The sequence below is a fragment of the Gorilla gorilla genome, chromosome 12 (genome assembly GCF_029281585.2).
Source record: "Gorilla gorilla gorilla isolate KB3781 chromosome 12, NHGRI_mGorGor1-v2.1_pri, whole genome shotgun sequence".
Lineage (NCBI taxonomy): Eukaryota > Metazoa > Chordata > Mammalia > Primates > Hominidae > Gorilla > Gorilla gorilla.
Window position 1 is genome coordinate 48,414,955 of NC_073236.2, and position 20,358 is coordinate 48,435,312.

Here is a 20,358-nt window from a genome sequence, read left to right on the forward strand (position 1 = left end):
ATTGCCTTTTATGAATGTGCATTGGTCTCAGTTTCTTCCAGTTTCTCAAATTTTCCAGTAATGAGGTAGTTTTGCCCACAATCCTGTTTTGTCTTCTCTCATCTGAGACTTGGGGGCTCTCAGGGGGCAGGCTGTAGCTCTCTTCTTTGCACCCCTGGCCACCTGTCTGCTCTCTGTGCTCTTGAGGCCCTTAATGAGTCCTGAGGACTGACTCAGTGCCCTAGTTTGCTAGGGCTGCCATACCGCTAACTGTGGGGCTTAAACAACAGAAGTGTATTGTCTCACAGTTCTGGAGGCTGGAAGTCCAAGATGACGGTATCAGCAGTGTTGGCTCCTTCTAAGAGTGGTGATGAGAGGTGAAGCCAGCTGAACTTCCTGGTTCCAGAGGGGACTTGGAGAACTTTTCTGCCTTACAAGAGGATTGTAAAATGCACCAATCAGCACCCTGTAGCTAGGATTGTGAAACGCACCAGTCAGTGCTCTGTAGCTAGCAAGGGGATTGTAAAATGCACCAATCAGTGCTCTGTAAAAATGCACCAATCAGTGCTGTGTAGCTAGCAAGAAGATTGTAAAATGCACCAATCAGTGCTCTGTAAAACGCACCAATCAGCACTCTGTAAAATGCACCAATCAGCGCCCTCTAAAATGCACCAATCAGCAGGAGTCTAAAAGTAGCCAATTGCGGGGAGGATTGTAAAAAGGGCACTCTGATAGGACAGAAATGGAACATGGGAGGGGACAAATAAGCAAAGAAAAGCTGGCCACCCCAGCCAGCAGTGGCAACCCCCGCTACTTGCTGTGGAAGCTTTGTTCTTTCACTCTTCACAATAAATCTTGATGCTGCTCACTCTTTGGGTTCGTGCCACCTTTAAGAGCTGTAACACTCACCATGAAGGTCTGCCGCTTCATTCTTGAAGTCAGCAAGACCACGAATCCACCAGCAGGAACCAACTCCAGACACAGTGAGGGAAGGATTTGTTCTAGGACTCTCTCTTTGGCCTGTAAATGGTTGTGTTCATGTTAACCTGGTGTTCTCCCTGTGTTCATGCCTGTCTCCAAATTGCCCCATCTTACAGAGAACAGAAGCCATTTAGATTAGAGCCTACCTCAATGACCTCATTTTAATTTGATCACATCTGTAAAGACTATCTTCAAATAAGGTCACATACACAGGTATAAGGATTAGGGCTTTGATACATGAAATTTTTTTTTTTTTTTTTTTTTTTTGTGGGGAGGACACAATTTAACCCATAACATTTGGTGAGATCAGGACATGCCTGTATGCTCCAGTGACCACTCATGGCCAAGATCATGCCAACCCTAGGAAACGAGACTGGGAGAGAAGAAAAAAAAGAAGGAAGAGAAGAGGGAAGAAGTGGTCCATCCTTTAGTGGAGGGGACAGTCCATCCTGGCCCCTTAGTGTTTACTGTCCACTGCCATGGCTGCAGGCATGGCTGCAGGTGGGTTTGTGAGGGTTTTAGATGTATCTCCCGGGGGTGACCAAGGCCCTGGCTGGGCTGGGCTCCTTGAAAGTTCCTTGCATGTCAGATGTTGCTGAGAGCAGAGGGGTAGACTGAGCTCTGTGAAGTCGTGCCAGGCATTGAAAACACTGGCAATGGCAGAAAGTCTGCTCTGGTGCCCTTGTAAGCTGCTACATGCAAGTGTGTTCTTGTCAAGGGGTGAAGTTGTAAATAAAGACATTTACTAAAGACAGATTGTTTTTCCCTAGGTTAAATCTCCCTAAGTTTTCACAAAGAGAAGACCCCAGACTCTGGCAGGTGTCTTTAGGAAATGTGTCTGCCAGATTTCAGGACCACCCCTCCCCACTCCGCACTGCTTCCCCCACTTCCTGCTGTCCTTGTGGCTATTTTCCCTTGTCTTGTAGGCATTTGCTGTCAACAGTTTGCCCTGTGTGCAGACGAGAGAGCACTGGGAAGGAGGAGGGATTTGAGCACTGCATTCCTGGGGAGAGCAATCCTGCTTCCCTGCCTCTGTCTTCAGCTTCCGATTCTTGCAGTTGCTTAGAACTCTCCCTTTCTTAATCACAGTCACTGCTCGGGAGGTAGCTGTGCATCCACTACATGCCCAAAGAATGCACATGCAGGCTGCACAGAAGGAGAGTCCATTCTCCTCCACTCTCGCTAAGGAGGAAGGGGCCAGGCTGGTGGAAGAAACAGGCACAGCTCATCAAGGAAACAACAGACAACATCCCCATGTCCACCCCCAAGGAAAAAGCACCAACAATTCTGGAAGTAAAATAAGGGGCTTTGTATTTTAGTGGCGACAGGCCTGGGAAGTAGCAGGGAAAATACTTCTGATGCTGCATCCATTCCCCCTTTCTATTCTTGCCAGGTCTGCATGGTGTGGACAATGGGATATTAATATTTGACAAGGTTCGGATACCCAGGGAGAACCTGCTGGATAAGTGAGTAGTTTCTCCTTAACTCAGGTCAATGGTGCAGATGATCTCACTGCTCTCCAAAGTTGGCTTGGTTCTTGGGTCTCATGGGCTGCATGTCTGGGCATTCTTCTCCTAACCACCCCTACAGGTTTGTTGACAACTAATTGGAAAAGATACGTCTGCAGATAGAAAAAAGAAAGTAAAATTATTCAGCATGCTGTTGTCTAGGCATAATGACTGTTACACTTCAATATACATCTTTCCAGACTTTTCTCTATGCCCATATGTCTAAAGAGAGAGAGGTGTCAGATTTTTACTAAGCGAGATCCACTTCTAGATTCTATGTTCAAAATAACCTGTAATTCCCATTTATCATTATATAGCAAATGTTTTTATGTAATGCTAAGCACACACATGCATTATCATCTTTAATATCACTATAATAGACTGTTAAATAAATGGTTTATAAGTTATGTAATCAATTTCTTATTGTTGGGCATTTAGTTTTTTTTCCTTCCCCACCCCCCCGCCATTACAAACAGATGGGTGCTATTGCTTCCTTTGTGAGTGGCAGAGGATAAGGCACCATCTTTCAGCTTCCAGGTGTGTTCTGGGGGTGGAGCTCTAGGGGTTAATGATGCTTTTCACAGAAGCTGAGAAACACCAATTACTTTTAGTTTTCTCAGCAGCATTTCACGCATCCAGTAAAGATCCTGAGCCATAGTCATGTTAAATCTGTGACAAAGCCAGCAATCAGGGTACACACAACCAGCTGTTTTCCCGCCTCCCCATGGTTTCCCTTGAATGCTTTACTCCTTTTTGTTGCCAGCAGATAAATGTAGTGAATGCCAAAAGCTTAAGAAAATTATATGGGAAAAAACCTTAAAAATGATTGGTATGACAAACCCCCATGACACAAGTTTACCTATGTAACAAACTTGTACTTGTACCCCTGAACTTAAAATAAAAGTTAAAAAAAAATGGAGGGATAAGGAAGTAGAGGATAGAATAGTGGTTACCAGGGGCTGGGAAAGGTAGGGAGGAGGAGGGGATGGGGAGAGGTTGGTCAATGGATACTGTTACAGTTGTATTGAAGAAATAAGTTCTGGTGTGATATTGTACAGCGTGATAATAGTTAACAATAATGTGTTGTGTATTTCAAAATAGTTACAAGTTTTGAATGTCCTCATTCCAAAAAATTGATATGTGCTTCAGATGATGAATATGCCAATTACCCTGATTTTATTATTATACAATATATAATGTATCAAAACATCACACTGTATTCCATCAATATGTACAATTATTATATGTCAATTAACAAAATAAAACAAGAAGAAAAAGAAAAAAACTTAAAATGGACCAAATTCTGCTTAACATTTTCCTCCTGTGAATTGATAGGAAATAAAATGGAAAAAATAAAAGCATCTTCACAGTTATCCTGGTGGGTGCTAAAGTCCCCCAGGCCCCCTCAGGACCACCAGCATTCATATGGAAATGCAGGAAACTTAGAATAGCCAAAACAATCTTGATGAAGAAGAACAAAGTAGGAGGACTCATACCTGTGATTTGAAAACTTACTACAAAGTAATCAAGACAATGTGGTATTTGAATAAGGATAGATATATGTACAATGGAATAGAATGAAGAATCTAGAAATAAATCCTTACAGTTACAATCAATTAATATTCCACTGCAGAGCCAAGACAATTCAATGGGGAAAGAATAGTCTTTTTGACAAATGGTGCTGGGACAAACTAGATAGCCACGTGCAAAAGCATGAAGTTGGACCTTTACTTCCTACCATATACAAAAATCAACTCAAAATGGATCACAGACCTAAATGTAAGAGCTAAAACTACACAAATCTTAGAAGAAAACACAGGTGTGAATTTTTGTGACCTGGATTTAAGCAGTCTATTAGACGTGGCACCAAAAGCACAACTAACCAAAGAAAAAATAGATAAATTGGACTTCATCGAAGTTATAAAAAACTTTTTGCATCAAAGAACACTATGAATAAAGTGAAAACCTACAGAGTGGGAGAAAATATTTGTAAGTCATATACATTAATATAAGGGTATAGTATCCAGAATATAGAAATAACTATTACAGCTCAAGAATAAAAAGACAACCCAATTTTAAAATGAGCAAAAATCTGAATAGACATTTCACTAAAGATTTACAAATGACTGCTAAGCATATGAAAAGATGCTCAATGTCATTGCCATTAGGAAGATACGAATCAAAACCGCTGTGAATACCACTCTGCACCTACTAGGATGTCTTTTTTTTTTTTTTTTGAGATGGAGTCTTGCTGTGTTGCCCAGGCTGAAGTGCAGTGGTGTAATCTTGGCTCTCTGCAACCTCTGCCTCCTGGGTTCAAGTGATTCTTTTGCCTCAACCTCCTGAGTACCTGGGATTACAGGCATGCGCCACCATGCCTGGCTCATTTTTGTGTTTTTAGCAGAGATGGGGTTTTGCCATGTTGACCAGGCTGGTCTTGAAATCCTGACTTTGGATGATCCTCCCACCTCAGCCTCCCAAAGTGCTAGGATTACAGGCATAAGTCACCATGCCCAACTGATGTCCCTTATTAAAGGGACAGACGATAACAAGTGTTGGGGAGGATGTAGGGAAATTAGGACTGTTTGTTATACATTGCTGGTGGGGCTGCAAAATGGTGGCACCAACTAGGAAATCAGTTTGGCCATTCCTCAAAAGTGTAAAGTTATCATCTTATGACCCAGCAATTCTACTCCTAGGTATGTGTGAAAACGTTGTCTACAAGAGAAATGCAAACCTATATCCACACAATAAATTATACACAAATGTCCACAGCATAATTATTCACAATAGCAAAAAGGGGAAGATAATCCAAATATCCATCAACTGAGGAAACAGGAAATAAAATGTGGTATATCCATACAATGGAATACTATTCAACCATGAAAAGAAATGAAGTACTGACACGTGCTACAACACAGGTGAACCCTGAAAACATTATGCAAGTGAAAGAAGCCAGACATAAAGACCAAATATGATATGATTCCATCTATGTGAATTTTTTCCCAGAACAGGCACCATAGAGAGAGAAAGTAGGTGAATGGTTGCCAGGGACTAGAGGGAGGGGAGTATGGGGAGGGACTGCTAGTGGGGTGGGGTTTCTTTTTGGGGTGGTGAAATGATTTGGAATAGGATCATGGTGATGGTTGTACAATTTCGTGACTATACTCAAATCCATCAAATTGTACATGAATTTCATGGCATGTGAATTACATCTCAGTTTTTAAAAAGTGGGTCAGTGTGCGGTCTGCACAGTCAGGCTCTGGTGCTGGTTTAATGTCTCAGGAAACCACTACCTCCCATGAGTCAAGCCTTTCTCAGCATCTCTTGGAGAGGGACTCCCCCTGCCCTTATCTGTGCTCTGTCTCAAGGGGGAAGTTCCATGATGGGGAAATCCGAGTGCTTCCCTGTGTATGCACATGGGAGCCACCTGACTTCATTTCTGGTGGTGCTATGTCCTGCTTTTTTGTGAAACCCCACCTCTCTTTTCCACAGGTTTGGTTCTGTGGCTCCAGATGGACAGTACCATTCGCCTATTAGGAACAAGAGTGCAAGATTCAATGCCATGCTGGCAGCACTGACCCCTTCGAGATTAGCTGTGGCTTTCCAAGCTATGGGTGCCATGAAGGTAATTGACTCTGATTTTAACTTAATTATCTACTGTGAATTCTCTCACGGCTCAGGGATGAGTAACAATTTCAGGAGCTGAGCTTCTGGAGCCACAGTTGGTATAATATGGCCAGGGTTCCCGGTTAGATGCTGGGGAGTGCCAGGTGGCCATCCACAGGGAACTTTTCTCCACCCTTCTTAAGAGGGGCTCCCACCCATCTACATCCCAGATGTGTGCTGCTAATCATGGGGGTGGAGCACAGGCATTGTGGTAATAGAGCCAGGAGAGATGACCAGGGAGAACAGGATGTTCAGAGCAAACACATCTGCTGGAGAAGCAGCTAAGGGTTGGCCCATGTGGGCAAAGGTCGGCATGTCTTGGCTGAATTCACGTGGGAGTGTTGATCCTCTGTATAGGGTGTAACGTTCTCCATCACAGTCTGGAGGCCATGAGACCAGACCTCCAGGAGCCATCTCTGCCTCCCTGCCCTGCCTCTCCCGTGTATTGGTTGGACAGAGGAGCCTGGAGAGCAAAGCTCTGGAAGGGCCTCCTTCTCCTCCCCAGGGCCCCGGTCTACTTTGTTCTCTGGGCCTTCTCTGTCTCTTTGCATGAAGGAAAAGCCTGCTTTAAACTCCACTGAGCTTGGTGAAGCTAGAAGAAAAATTAAGTCTCCCCAGGAATATACATCTGGGGCTTGAGTCCAGCTTTTCCATGAAGAAGGAATAAATTTCATTCACTTGACTCCAGGCCTGACATCAGTCCGGAGTCGTCTGAATAGCAGGAAAGCCCTGCTTTACTTGCTTCGGGGTCGGCCACGCTTCACAGATGGCCTGTCCTGACCCGGGCTTCCCCTTATGGTGCTTCCTGTGAGGGGGCACAGCTGTGGCCATCAACACGCGTACGCAGCCTGGCCTCGCGCCCGCCCGTGCACCCCAGTTCCTGTGCTTGTTTTGTGGTGGTTCTTTCAGTGGGGCCGGGTGGGTGTTCAGGTCTGAAGTCCCAGGTCAGGAGGGGCTCAGGTCCCTTGGCTGAACTGTCTGATATTGAATGAGGCCCCAGAAAGCCTTGTGGTGAAGGCACCAGCACAGACAGCATCAGAGTGCCGAGGGAAACTGGTTCCTCAGGTCTGCAACAGAAGCCATTTCAGCCATCCTCAGGACTCCAGAGAGAGGCAAAAATAGAAAAGCCAGACGAGCCTAGGATTGCATGGAAGGGAAGATTGGTTAAACATCGGATGCAGGGTTAGCTGAAGCCGTGATAGCAGTCTCTGCACAATATCCCCTCTAATTGCAGTAGCCTGCAGACTGTCCTGACTCAGGGGCCCTCTGAGGAGAGTGCTGGGCACATATAAAAAACGCATGGTGGTCAGCGGCCAGGCAGGCTCCTGGGAAACCTTGCACTCTTGCTGGTTTTGTTGGGGTGATGATGTGTGAAGGACGTCCATGCCGCCAGCAGCCCTGCAGGCTCACTGGGGTCCACAGTGGGGTTGTGTGGGGCAAGGTGTGGGGTGGTGCAGACCAGACCAGGCAGAGGTGGGAGCCTTCCAGGAGGGCCTTGGTTTTAAATATCACCAGATCTGGAGCGGGGTGGGGGTGGTGTCCCAGGGAGAGGAGCCACAGTGGGTGATTCCTAAAAGGTTCCTGTTCTCCGTTCTACTGGATGTTATCATGGACCAGCCCCTGCCAGGCCCAGGAGGGTCTTGGGGGCCACATTCGCATCAGTTCCTTTATTGGTTGTCTGATGTGCAGGCTTCATTCCTGGCAACACGGAGACGTGATCATGATCGTGGGCAGGAAAGCCCTGGGCTCAGCCCTCATCCTGCCCATGACCAGCAGTGGGGCCATGAACAGGCCATAGCGCTCTCTAAGGCTCAGTTTCTTCATGTGTGAAATGGGTCTTAGGATGGTGGTGAGCCATGAGTGAAGGGTATGTGTGCAGTGCTGGCCCAGAGCAATGCTTCATAGCTGACAGCTGTTATTTGCGTGATGGTGGTGGTTGTTGTTTTTGTTGCTGCTGCTGCTGTTACTGGGAAGACAGGAGTTGGCTAAAGGAAAGGAAGACATGGGCATTCCCATGAAACAAATGCTGGGTACCCTCGCCTCCAAGTAACAAGGCAATATGCAATGTTTTGCAGAGATGCATAGTGTCCTTTGAATTCCCAGGTGTCTGAAGCAAACCATAGTAACCCGGAGTTAGCACCTGCCCTGCCCATCCAGACCTTGCCAGGCAATGGGATTGTCAGGCAGTGGGAAGACCCCGCACAGAGCCCAGCAGGGTCCAGGCACCCTGCCGGACAGTGACCCGGGCCGCTGTGATCTCATCTCCAGCGTCTCTGGTGAGGATGATCTCACCAGCCCTCTTGGCAGCTCTTCCTCTCCTATGGCTCAAACACATGACATATGTTTTCCCGGCTGAAATCTAAGATGGTCCTTCTCCTTCTGCTCTTGCTGATGAGTGGAAAAATGGATCCGTTTCTCCTACGTGCGTTCCTTGTGTATTAAAAAGCTGTCACCGCGGCTCCCCACAGTGACATTCACTCAAGGCTGAGTGTGCCCGGTCATTTTAAACTTTGCCCAAATGTCATATTTTTCATGGTTCTCTTTCATTTCCATGGCATTCCTCGGAACTTTCAGGTTTTCTCTTAAAGCCTTGCCATATTGACCATCATCTAATTTGTGTCAGAAATGCCAGACCAAATTAAGTGATTACCAAGAACACGAGGAAAAGGAAGCAAATGTGTTTGGGAGGGGAGGGAGTGGGGGCTTGGGAGACCTCTGCAGCCTGTGCTGGGAGGCTGGGAAACCTTTTCAGAAGGAGAAAGCTGGGCATCTGAAAGAGTGAGAAGTGTAAATGAGGTCTGGCCCATTCTCTTGGGTTGATTTTGCGCAGAGGTAAATATTTTAGCTAAGACAAGCTCATCTTGTAAATTAGGGGCTGCACAGTCGCTAGGTCCTACCCCCAGGATGTGTAATTCTGCAGCTCTGGGGTGGGGTGGAGAGTCTGCATTTCTGGGTTCCCGGGTGACACTGCTGCCATGGGCTCTGCTCCTTGAGACCCCTGCACAGAACACATGGATGTGGTTGTGAAATATCAGCACTGTCTCAGCCCCCTTGTCACTCTCTGGGTCCCCAGGATCAAGGCCCAAGTTCTGTTTCTGTATCCAGGATCCTTCATGACTCCTCACTGTACCCCCTCTCTCCACTGGCCTCTGTCCCTCTGGCCTCATTTCTGTCACTCCCCTGTGCCACTGTGGGAGGGGGCTTACATGTGCTACCGTCCAGCTGGGGATGCCCCCCTTTTGCATGGGTTATTTTCATGTACATTTCAGAGCTTGTATGACTGTCCCTTCTTCAGAAAGGCCTCAGCCTGCATGTGGTTCCTCTGACACCTGTTCTCAAGGCACTGGACTCCCCACTTGCAGCATATATTACAACTCATGAGTGTAGCAACTCATGTGCAATAGGTGGGTTCTGTCTCCTTCACTAGCCTAAAAGCTCCACGCAGCTGGGGCCCTGCCAGCCTCATCCACTGCTGTGTGTTCAGCTTCACACACAGGGCTGGGCACGTAGCAGACAAACAGCAAATAGGAGTGGAAAGAGTGAATGAGGTCTGAATCAGGATTCACATCCAAAGCCCCTGGCATATCTCTTAGCAGAGGGAAGCCCTCAGTGCATGTTGGTTCTTGTGCTCCCACATACCAGCCCCCACTGCCGGGTCCATGTTGAGTGGGAAGGAGGATGTTGCTGCCTCTTTGATCTAACGCCACGTGGCCCTTCTGTCCAGAACCAGGAGTCTTCTTTCTTTCTTCGTCTCTGTCCCAGACACTGCTCCCCATAGTATGTGCTTCACGTGTACACACTCGTGCATTGTGCTGTAGGCAGGCACTGGGGTCGTGCTCACCTACACTTGGCAGTGTGGCCCTGGTGGTCTGGGAGTGTGCCCAGGGCTGGGGCTGCAGAGTCACATGCAGCAGCTGAGCTGCGGGGCTGCATGCTGAGTGCAACCAGCATTCTGGGCTGTTTTTTCAGGCACGTGGGTGCTGGGCGGCAGACAACTCAGCCAGTCCTGAGAGCCTGAACGACGATCTCCAAGTTGTACAGCGTGCCGCATATGAGATGGGGGTAGCTTTTCCCAGCACCAGGAGCTTCAGGGAGAGCAAAGGGAAGAAACTGGCTTCAGGGGATTCTCAGAACCGGCGATAGACCCACAATCTTTTCCTACAGTGTGCATTGTTGGGTATGAGTGAAGGGTCTCAGCAAGGCATGGGAGAGTCTCTCCCTGCTGTTGATGGGGGTTTGAAATGGGTTATTGCATCCTTGAGTAACCCTTTTGTGACCTTCTGACTGCAAGGGTTCATGGAAGACTTGAGCAATGAAGAGGAGGTTGAGGGCATCTGAGTCCCCTTGAGAGCCAGCCAGGGTTGGTCAGTGGCCAGTGTGGGCCCTTCTCACCGCACACAGAGTGGTGGTGTGGCTCTGTGGGCCTGTGCTGTGTTAGGTGAGCACAGCAGGCTGCATGCTGCCACTGCTGTGAGGTCTTGCTTGGGATTGCCCCTTCACCCAAGCTCTGCCACAGCTCCAGAGAGGTCCTGATGTCGATGTCCTCACCGGGGTGTCTGGCTCCTGGTCATCCGGCTCTCCACCACTCTGCCTGTCTGGTTCAGCTACTGGCTGGGGCTGGGGCAGATCAGCAGGTGTCAGAGTGTGACATTCTATCTGTCCTAATGGCCACAAACCAGGTGCCATGACACTTCCTCCTGAGCAGAAGGTTACTCAGCCTCCTCACATTAATAATCTCAATGTTTGTGGCTATTGCTGTAACATGATCAGGCTTTTGTCTGTTTTCTTTTTGCTTGGAGGTCACCTGCTTTTATTGTCTTCTGGAATCACTTTGTGTTCATCTATTCTTGTCACAGATTGATCTCATTTTGTATCATTACTAACACAATCTTTAATGGGCAGGGATTGTGTTTTCTTATTTACTTCCTGCAAGGCCTAGTAGAGCCCTACATGTCATGGAAATCATTTTACTCTTCTAACCTTCCTTCCATGTATTGCCTATTCATCCACCCACCTGCTCAACCACCTGTCCATCTGTGTCCATCCACCTATCCATCCACTCACCCATTCACCCACCACCCATCCATCCACCCATCCATCATCCATTCGTCATTCATCCATCATCTATTCATCCATCCATCATTCATCATCCATGCATCATTCATCATCTGTTCATCCATCCATCATCCACCCATCCATCATCCATCCATCCATCCATCATCATTTATCCATCCAATAATCCATTCATCCCACCCATCCCACTACAAAGACTCTGAACACAAGAGTAATCAGCTCATGTATAATTTAGTAGTTAATGGGGAGTGTATTAGTCTATTCTCACACTGCTAATAAAGACATACCTGACACTGGTTAATTTATAAAGAAAAGATGTTTAATTGACTCAAACTTCAGCATGGCTGGGGAGGCCTTAGGAAACTTACAGTCATGGCAGAAGGGAAGCAAACACGTCCTTCTCCACATGGCAGCAGCAAGGAGAAGTGCTCAGCAAAAGGGGGAAAAGCCCCCTTATAAAACCATCAGATTTCATGAGACTCACCCACTATCACAAGAACAAGATGGGGGAAACTGCTCCAGTGATTTAATTATCTTCACCGGGTCCCTTCCATGACATGTGGAGATTATGGGAACTACGATTCAAGATGAGATTTGGGTGGGAACACAGCCAAAGCATATCAGGGAGTTATGGAATGTCCTAGAGAAAACCATTCGCCTACCTGATGGACACCACACTTCACAGAAATTCCCCAGGCAGGAGTGTGCAAGGAAAGGACAGAGGCATTCACCATTCTCAGAGCCTGTCCTTCCTTCAGCAGCAAAGGGCAGAGTAAGGAGTGTCTCTGCAGGTCTTGCACGGGGGGGTCAGTGTGGGGACTGAGTTGAATGGGGTTGGTGGGAACGGAAACCCTCTGATGTTGAGCACAGTGGGACCTCTGCCTCCGCAGACAGTGTGGCATAACAGAGGGTGATGAAAGGGGAGGCTATGGGCCCTTTAAAGTAATGTCCTGAAAATGTGTGGTGCTCACAGGAGTGTGTTTCCCTGATATTAATAAGGCAGAGCTGACCGATGCTCATTCTGTTGACACTTTTGTGATGTGGCGGCCTCACTCATCTGCTCAGATGGAACACGGTGTTGGGGAGTTGAAAGCACAGCTCTTCTGCTGCAGTTTTATGCCTTTTTAGGCACGTTGTGTGTGCTTGGAGGAGGTGGGGTCACATTGCTCATCCTGTTCTGCTCAGACTGACGTTATCCTTTTTGTTTTTTTTGCACACACACACACACACACACACACACACACACAGAGATGCGGGGAGGAGAGAAGCAGGACCTACTTGGTTGCTGGGGAAGTCCGGTGGGATGAAGGCTTTAGCCTGAGTGATCCTCAGAGAGGCCATCTGTGAAATACACAGATTGTTTCCTGGTGTGGAAACTTCCCGGACTTGACCACCAGAGGGCAGCAAATACCAATAATGACCTGCAGGTTCTGTTTTCTTTGCGTTTATTTACTTTCGTATGTAAGAAGTGGGGAGGTTTTTGCTCTTGTCGTCAGTTTATTTAGCTTCTCATCAGGCATCAGTGTTGATTTTTAAAAAGTGTCAACATAAGAAGAAGGATACATGAGCTGAGTAATTGTTGGACTCAAGACCAAGGTTGTAAATAGGATGTAGAGTTATTTTGACAACTCTTCAGGATATAATTTGACTCATAAACCTCTTTAAAAACATATGTTTGCAGCATTTTGGATGGGTATAAAATGGTTAAATAATGTTTTTTGGTTTTCTATAGCAGTTGTTTGCATATTTAACAACCGAAATTTAAACATTTGTCCTTTTTGTAACCTTTTATTTTAGGTTGGGGAGTACATGAGAAGGGTTGTTACATAGGTAAACTCATGTCATGGGGGTTTGTTGTACAGATTATTTCATCACCCAAGTATTAAGCCCAGTACCCAATAGTTATCTTTTCTGCTCCTCTCCCTCCTCCCCGCTCCCTCCTCAAGTAGACCCCAGTGTCTATTGTTTCCTTCTTTGTGTTCGTAAGTTCTCATCATTTAGCTCCCACTATAGGTGAGAACATGCCGTATTTGGTTTTCTGTTTCTGTGTTAGTTTGCTGAGGATAATGGCTTCCAGCTCCACTCATAAACATTTCTCCTTAAAAGATACATCTACTGCCCTTTTCCTCAAAGACTGAAGAGCTAGAGAGAAGTGCAGCCAGAGATAGTAAGTAGCACAGGACATGTGTATCTGAAATGGATATTTGAAAGAATTTCCATTTTGAATTTGCTTCGATTCCATGAAGACGTGTTGTACGCCTTCCTCTCAGCACTGTGAATCGTGCTAGGAGGTGACAGAGATGACCTGGAACAGGCGTGTGCCCTCTGGGGACTCATGGTGCATCCAGGTAACTGAAACACTTGGTGCTGTGTGGAGCCTCTGTGGTTACACTGGCAGGAGGGACATGTGGCAGCGGGTACTGAGAGTAACATGCCATACAGAGACAGTTGTGGGGTTTTTATGGTCAGAGTCCAGTACATGTCCTTTATAGAAGCTTTTCCAAATGAGGCCTCTGGGTCTCTGGCACAAAGACCTATGAGCTGGCATCCAGCCCTTCTCCAATGAGTAGAGTATCTAGGTCACATTCACAGATGGGCAGCCAGAAAGCTCTTGGTGGGGTAAGGAGTTTTTCTCTGCTACAGGAGAGGTAAGTCCTTGGGCATCTCTCCCCATTTGATGTGGCCCATGAATGTTAGATGTTTGTGGCTGTGACATTTCAAGGAACAGAACTCCCTTTAAGTAAGTCATCAGAGGCTACACAGGCATTGTAGGAAACCCCAGCCTCCTCAAACCTTGGGTTGTGGCAGTGGCAGCTGTGAGGGGCAGTGTGATGCTGCCATAATTGTGACTGCTTCCCAGTGCTCCCAGCCTGGCCTCTGCTTGGGAGAGGCTTGCCTTCCTTGGCGCCAGCTGCCAGCTCATCTACTACCGGGAGAATGATGCCCAGGCTGCAGCTGTGAGGAGCTTCCCAGGCTTCACTCCATGGAAGTCCTTTTGGCCACCTCTGGGGAAAAGCATGGCCTGTGCCACCTGGAAGGTCAGATATGGATGATTGACAACTGGCCTGCTGTCCCTAGGAGCTTTTCCACCTGAAACTTGATAGTCCATGTAGCATAGATGCTTGTACAGGTTACTGTCCTTTTCCCTCACTCCACATCTCATTGCTCCATTCCTTTGTTCTATCCTGTAGTGGATTCCCATAGAGAAAGGCAACAACAGCTCAAGCCACAGTCAAATAGTAACTCACTTGTATTGAGTCCTTCCTGATCAGGGACAATTTTCTGAGCACCTCACATATAATTGTTCATTTCATCACCAGAGCAACCCTGTGAGTTGAGTGCTGTCCTGATTCCCATTTTCCACATGAGGAACCTGAGATGTAGGAAGATGTAACAGTTTGCCCAGAGCTTTCTGGGCCTTACACTCTGGTATTCCAGCATTGGGGTCCGGCCCTTACCCAATGCTGGAGTGGCTTTGTAGTCCTCAAGACAGATGTTCTTGGGATAAACTCTGCTCACTGGCGTTCCTGGAACACTTTATGCATGGTTGGATTTGCCTTGGTTAACCAAACCAAACCAAATATTTAAAAAATTTGGTGTCCACATTGAAAATGTGGACATTTCACTCAGACTTGGATTTGGTAGATGCTAAATGGTTAGTGGCTGGGCCAGAATCCAGGCCTCCTTCTCCACTGTGACCTGAGGCCTGGTTTAATTTTTAGTGGCACTGCCGACTTTGCCTCACAGCTGTGTGTCACTGTGGTTCTGAGCATTGTGTCCTGGGATCAGGAGTAAGAGGGGAAATGAGTTGATCCAGCCTTTTCATTGATGACTTTTTATGGGGAAAAGGGCCATTTAGAATGAACACTTTTTAAGTGTGTCCAGTGGATTTTTTTTTTTTTTTAGCTTACTTTAACGGAACAAGTTTGGATACCTTTGCCTACCATAATGAAATTTAGTAAGCCAAAAAAAGTTCACAATTCCTTAGATAAATTTTAAAAAGTGAACTGGGCCATTTAAATTTGCCACCACAAAACCCTTACAGGCTCTAAGAAGGGAAGCAAAATAATGGTTAGTAGAATATTTGTGGGTTATAACTTTATGTATTATTGTTATAAGTTTGTGTGTTATTAAGGCCAGGGCTACGAAGTATTGTTCACTGTAGAACTACATAGTATATGAGGATCATATTTCTTCTCTAGAAGTCTAATGTCAAAATATCTTTACAATTTGAACAACAATATTCCTAGCATCAAGGTCAAATGGAATCACTTTTCTTATACTCTATAAATTACTCAGAATTGCATCATGTTTTTATTTGCTTGATATTTTGATAATTATAACTTTTTAAGGTTTTTAGTTTGTCCTGGAATTTCTAATTGCCTTTGTTTTTTTTCTTGTTAGGAGAAGAAACATATGCCTTCATCAATGTATTAGTTGGTTCTCATGCTGCTAATAAAGACATACCCGAGACTGGGTAATTTGTAAAGAAAGGTTTAATTAACTCACAGTTCTGCAGGGCTGGGGAGGCCTCAGAAAACTTACAATCATGGTGGAAGGGGGAGCAAATATGTCCTTCTTCACATGGTGGCAGCAAGGAGAAGTGCTGAGCAAAAGGGGTAAAAGCCCCTTATAAAACCATCAGATCTTGTGAGAACTCACTCACTATCATGAGAACAGCAACATGAGGGTAACTGCCCCCATGATTCAGTTACTTCCCGATGTGTCCCTCCTCCAACACGTGGAAATTATGGGAACTATAATTCAAGATGAGATTTGGGTGGAAACACAGCCAAACCATGTCAATCACTATAGTAGTAATATCTTCAAGCTTCTTGATCATTTTGTCTATTGTATGAAATCTATTTCATATTCTCCTTTGTTAATTTATATTTTATTAATTTGGCCTCTATCTGATGCTTGTTGGTTTATTTCTCAATTTGTACAAAATCCAAGTGAGGTGCCTTGAAAACTTCAATACAGGGACCTTAGAAGGAGGGGATGTTTTTCATATTTAAAATGTATGTGCTGCCATGTCTGTAATAAGAAGCAAAGTCCCCTGCTTCTGTGAAGATATGTGGCTTTTCCAGATTATTACATGTTTTGCAGTGGGGAGAATGTTGCCTGCATCGTAGGGACTTCCCTCTGGATCAAGCTTGATCTGAGTTTGGAGAGGCAGGAACCGAAGGAGGTAAACTGAGGAGCAGGCATTCTCTGCCTACAAGGTTGGCCCTGAGTGGGGTGCCCAAGGGCTTCTGTGGAACTATATTTATTTGCCACTCAGCAAACTCAGGGGTAAGAAAGTCTTGCTTGGGGTGCCTCACCTGCAAGGCTGGTCACTAGGAATGTCAAGTCCAAGAGGACAGAACCTGTGTCTTCTTGGTCACCTCTGGATGAACAGGACCTGGTACTTAGTAAGCACTCAGTGAATGGACAGATGGATGATGGGTGAGTGGGTGAATGGATGGAAAAATGCATGTATAGATGGATGAATAGATGGATTAATTGATGGATGGAGGGATGGATGGGTAGATGAATAGATGGATGAATGGATAGATGGGTGGGTAGATGAATGGATGGGTGGGTGGATGGATGAATGGATGGATAGACGGATGTATATATAAATGGATGCATGGATGGACGGATGGATGGATAGATGGATGAATGGATGGGTAGATGGATGGATGGATGGATGAATGGATGGGTGGGTGGATGGATAGAGAGATAGATGAATAAATATAGTGGCAAAGGGGAAGGCTTATTTGGTAGAGAATAAGTCAGTCCGGATCACAGCTCTGTGGAGATTGGGTGTGGGTCATCTGGTGGCATTTAAATGTATTATTGGCCCTGGAATCATGAATTAAATCTTTAGAAAAAGAAAAACAAGCACTTTCTGTTTCTAATGTGTACATGGAGATCTTTTGGACTTGTGCACCCCAGGGTATTTTCAGCTGAGGCAGGCGTGTATCTGGGCAGTGACTGTTGTTTTTATTTCCTGCAGTGCTTACTTGCTCCTTGGCTCACCCTTGCAGATTGCTCATGGCTGAGTCTCCTGGGTCTGATGACATTGTCAGTGTGACTGGAGTGCTATTCTAGGTGGATGATAACACAGGTCCGGGGATGGTCTCCTGTTCTCTAAAGACAGCTGTGTAATAGGATTAAAGCTTCAGAGAGCAGCCGTGGCCTAAAATATAGAGGAACTGGGTTAAGGGGAATTCTATCCGGGTGAGAGAAATGAATCTTATACTCCAGCAATACAGACCTGGTTGCAGCTCCTCAAACAGGCCTCCCTGGTCACCTCTGGGCTCAGCACAGATTGGCCTCTCTGCCCGTGACTGTCCCTGTCTTCCTCTTTTGCTCACCCGTTGCCTGGGCATGGATGTGGCTTCCCTGGGAAAGCTTCCTGCCTTTGGGGCTGCTCTTAGTGCCTGGCTTATTCCAGCCCCAGGTGTTAACAGTCTGCCTACTTCTCCCTTAGCTACGAAAGGGCAGGAACTTCACACAGTGCGAGGCACACAGGGGGCCCTCAGTAGCTGTCTGCGAACTGAATTCAGCCCTGCACCCAGCCCATCACAAGCATCTTTGTTCTAATGCGGTCCAGGAGGAGAGAAGGAGCTGCCACGTGCTGATGGTCTCCCGTGGGCTAGGCTCTTGAGATTCCATGTGCGTGTTCTCATTCAGTGCTCACAGCAACTCCACCAGGATTCCAGTTTCACAGCCGAGAAAACAGAGGCTCTGTGAGGGGAGGCAGCTTGGCGAGGCAGTCACCTCATGTGGGGCAGTGCAGGCTCGTACACATCTGTGTCCCACTTGGATGACTTGAGGAATGACTTGAGGGTCCCACAGAACCCTTCTTGCGAAAGACCCATTTGGAGGCTGCGCTGGAGAAGGGATGCTGGACATGTTGGAGCCTCAAAGTGTAGCATCTTCAGTTTCTTGAAACTTCTGTGCTTCTTGCTTGGGTAAGTATGCTTCCTCTGATCTTTGGGCCAACCTGGCCCATGAGAGATTCCAAGGATTTGAGCTGTCTCTAGGGTCATGGGGCAGCCTGCATCTTGTGCTTGATTTTTCTCCAGGGATATCCTAGGTCAGGTAGTTAGGGTGATGGGCATTAGCTCCAGAGTCAGCCTGATGAGTTGTGTTTTTTTAAATTAACTTTTATCTGGCAAGAGTGTTGCAGAATCAAGTTTTAAAAAATATTTGCATATCTCATTTCTTTGTCTAATTAGTGTTGTGAGAATGATGTCCCAGTTTTCATGCTTGAATAAGTAGCTGATGGTGTAAGGCGCTAAGGGCTGGCTCACTGTGGTGCGTTCCCTTTCTTCTATTTGCCGTCTCGTCCAAGTTTTGTTTCAATCCATGCTCCTGACTTTTTTTTTTTTTTTTTAAGGACTGATCTCATCAGCCAAATTATACCTTTTACTGCCATAAAATGCCTCCTTAATTTAGAGGATATGTTTGTCAGTGTTGCAAGATAATTCCGAGCATCAAATCACTAGAGGTGCTGACTACAAAAAGTATACTTGGCCGGGTGCAGTGGGTCATGCCTGTAATCCCAGCACTTTGGGAGGTCAAGTCACGGGGATCACCTGAGGTGAGGAGTTTGAGACCAGCCTGGTCAACATGAAACCCCATCTCTACTAAAAATACAAAAATTAGCCAGGTGTGGTATGGCATGCGCCTATAGTCCCAGCTATTCGGGAGGCTGAGGCAGGAGAATCACTTGAACCCGGGAGGCAGAAGTTGCAGTGAGCCGAGATCGCACCACTGCACTCCAGCCTGGGTGACAGAGTGAGACTCTGTCTCAAAAAAAAAAAAACATATATATATATATATATGTGTGTGTGTGTATGTGTATATGTATATATATGTGTGTGTATGTGTGTATATATATGTATATGTAGGTATATATGTATGTGTATACATATGTATATATATGTATGTATATATATACTCTATGCCTATGCTCCATTTTAAAGTGGAATTTTAAAAAGACGGGGGATGGGGGAGATTTAGGTTAAGTGTGACATAACCCCATTTTTACGTATGACCTTACAAATCCTCTGGTTTATTCATTCCAGCTGGACTAAAGACATCTAAGCGTTGGAGGGTGGAACATAGAAATTCCTTCCCTTGAGGGGTTTTCAGTCCTATTGGAAAAGCAGAGCGTAAACCTGAAATGATTTCAGGTGCTGATGTCAGCACCCTGGGAGCACACGGAAGCTCGTGATCAGCCAAAGCTGACCTGGCTGTGATGCTGAAGCTAGAATTGGCCTGTTGGGCAGGCACAAAGAGGACAGGCTGCAGTCTGAGAAGTAATTTTCAGAACACTGGAGAGCATAGTTCTATTCAGCACCTAAGGTACTGTCCGTTTCTGGGCTTCATTTTAAAAGAGACACCCAGGCAAATGAAGCCAGTCTGGAGATGATCTCCAGGACAGTCAAGGGTTTTGACATGATGCCACGCTAAGAATTGCTAGAGCATGTGTGGGTGTTTAGCTGGGAAAGAGACTTTGGGGAGGAGAGGCATAATAGCAAATGTCCAATAGATTGGTGCAGTTGAAAGCAGCTGGGAAGGTGGTTTGGACCAGATAATGAAGGGATTTGGTTGCCTTGCTAAAGATTCTGTAGTTTATTCTGTTGGCAATAGGGGGCTACTGGAGGCTTCTAAGGAAGAAGCAGTGAGATTTACTCATGGTTCAGGAGCACCTTGGTTAAACATGGAGAACGCAGAAGAGGAACAGGTTTAGGGAAGGAAGCGCGGGTTTGCTGAGGTGTGAGGCAGGGTGGAGGCTCTGGGAGGCACCGACCGAAGTTGGGGGAGAAGGTGACATTGTGCAGGAACAGGGAGCTATGAGGGACTTTGGACAAAGCCTACACTTAAAGGATGAGCCCAGGAGGATTATGGGGAATGCAAGAGGTGGGTTGGAGAGGCAGGAGGACAACTAGGAGATCATAGCTTTATGGAAGCGAAGAGGAGGGAATTTTAAGTTGGAATGCGTGGTTGGTAATCCTATAGAAATCATCCCCATTTTTTGAACAATCCTCATTTGTTGAGTGCTGGACATTATGCTAAGTGCTCTGTGCACATCATTTTCTTTAATTCTAATAGGAGCTTCACAAGGTAGCCAATAACACTGATATTCTCT

The 20,358-nt window shown here is 46.2% G+C and overlaps 1 protein-coding gene across 3 annotated transcripts in view; it reads left to right on the plus strand.

Annotated features, from left to right (window-relative positions):
* The window catches only part of ACOXL (acyl-CoA oxidase like), a 389,165-nt gene that overhangs the window by 68,329 nt on the left and 300,478 nt on the right, over window positions 1–20,358 (plus strand). For all 3 annotated transcript variants that reach the window (XM_055378293.2, XM_055378295.2, XM_031008100.3), the window contains exons 8-9: window positions 2,354–2,426; window positions 5,964–6,096. In XM_055378293.2, the coding sequence (XP_055234268.2) occupies window positions 2,354–2,426; window positions 5,964–6,096 (206 nt within the window). The remainder of the gene's footprint in view (window positions 1–2,353; window positions 2,427–5,963; window positions 6,097–20,358) is intronic.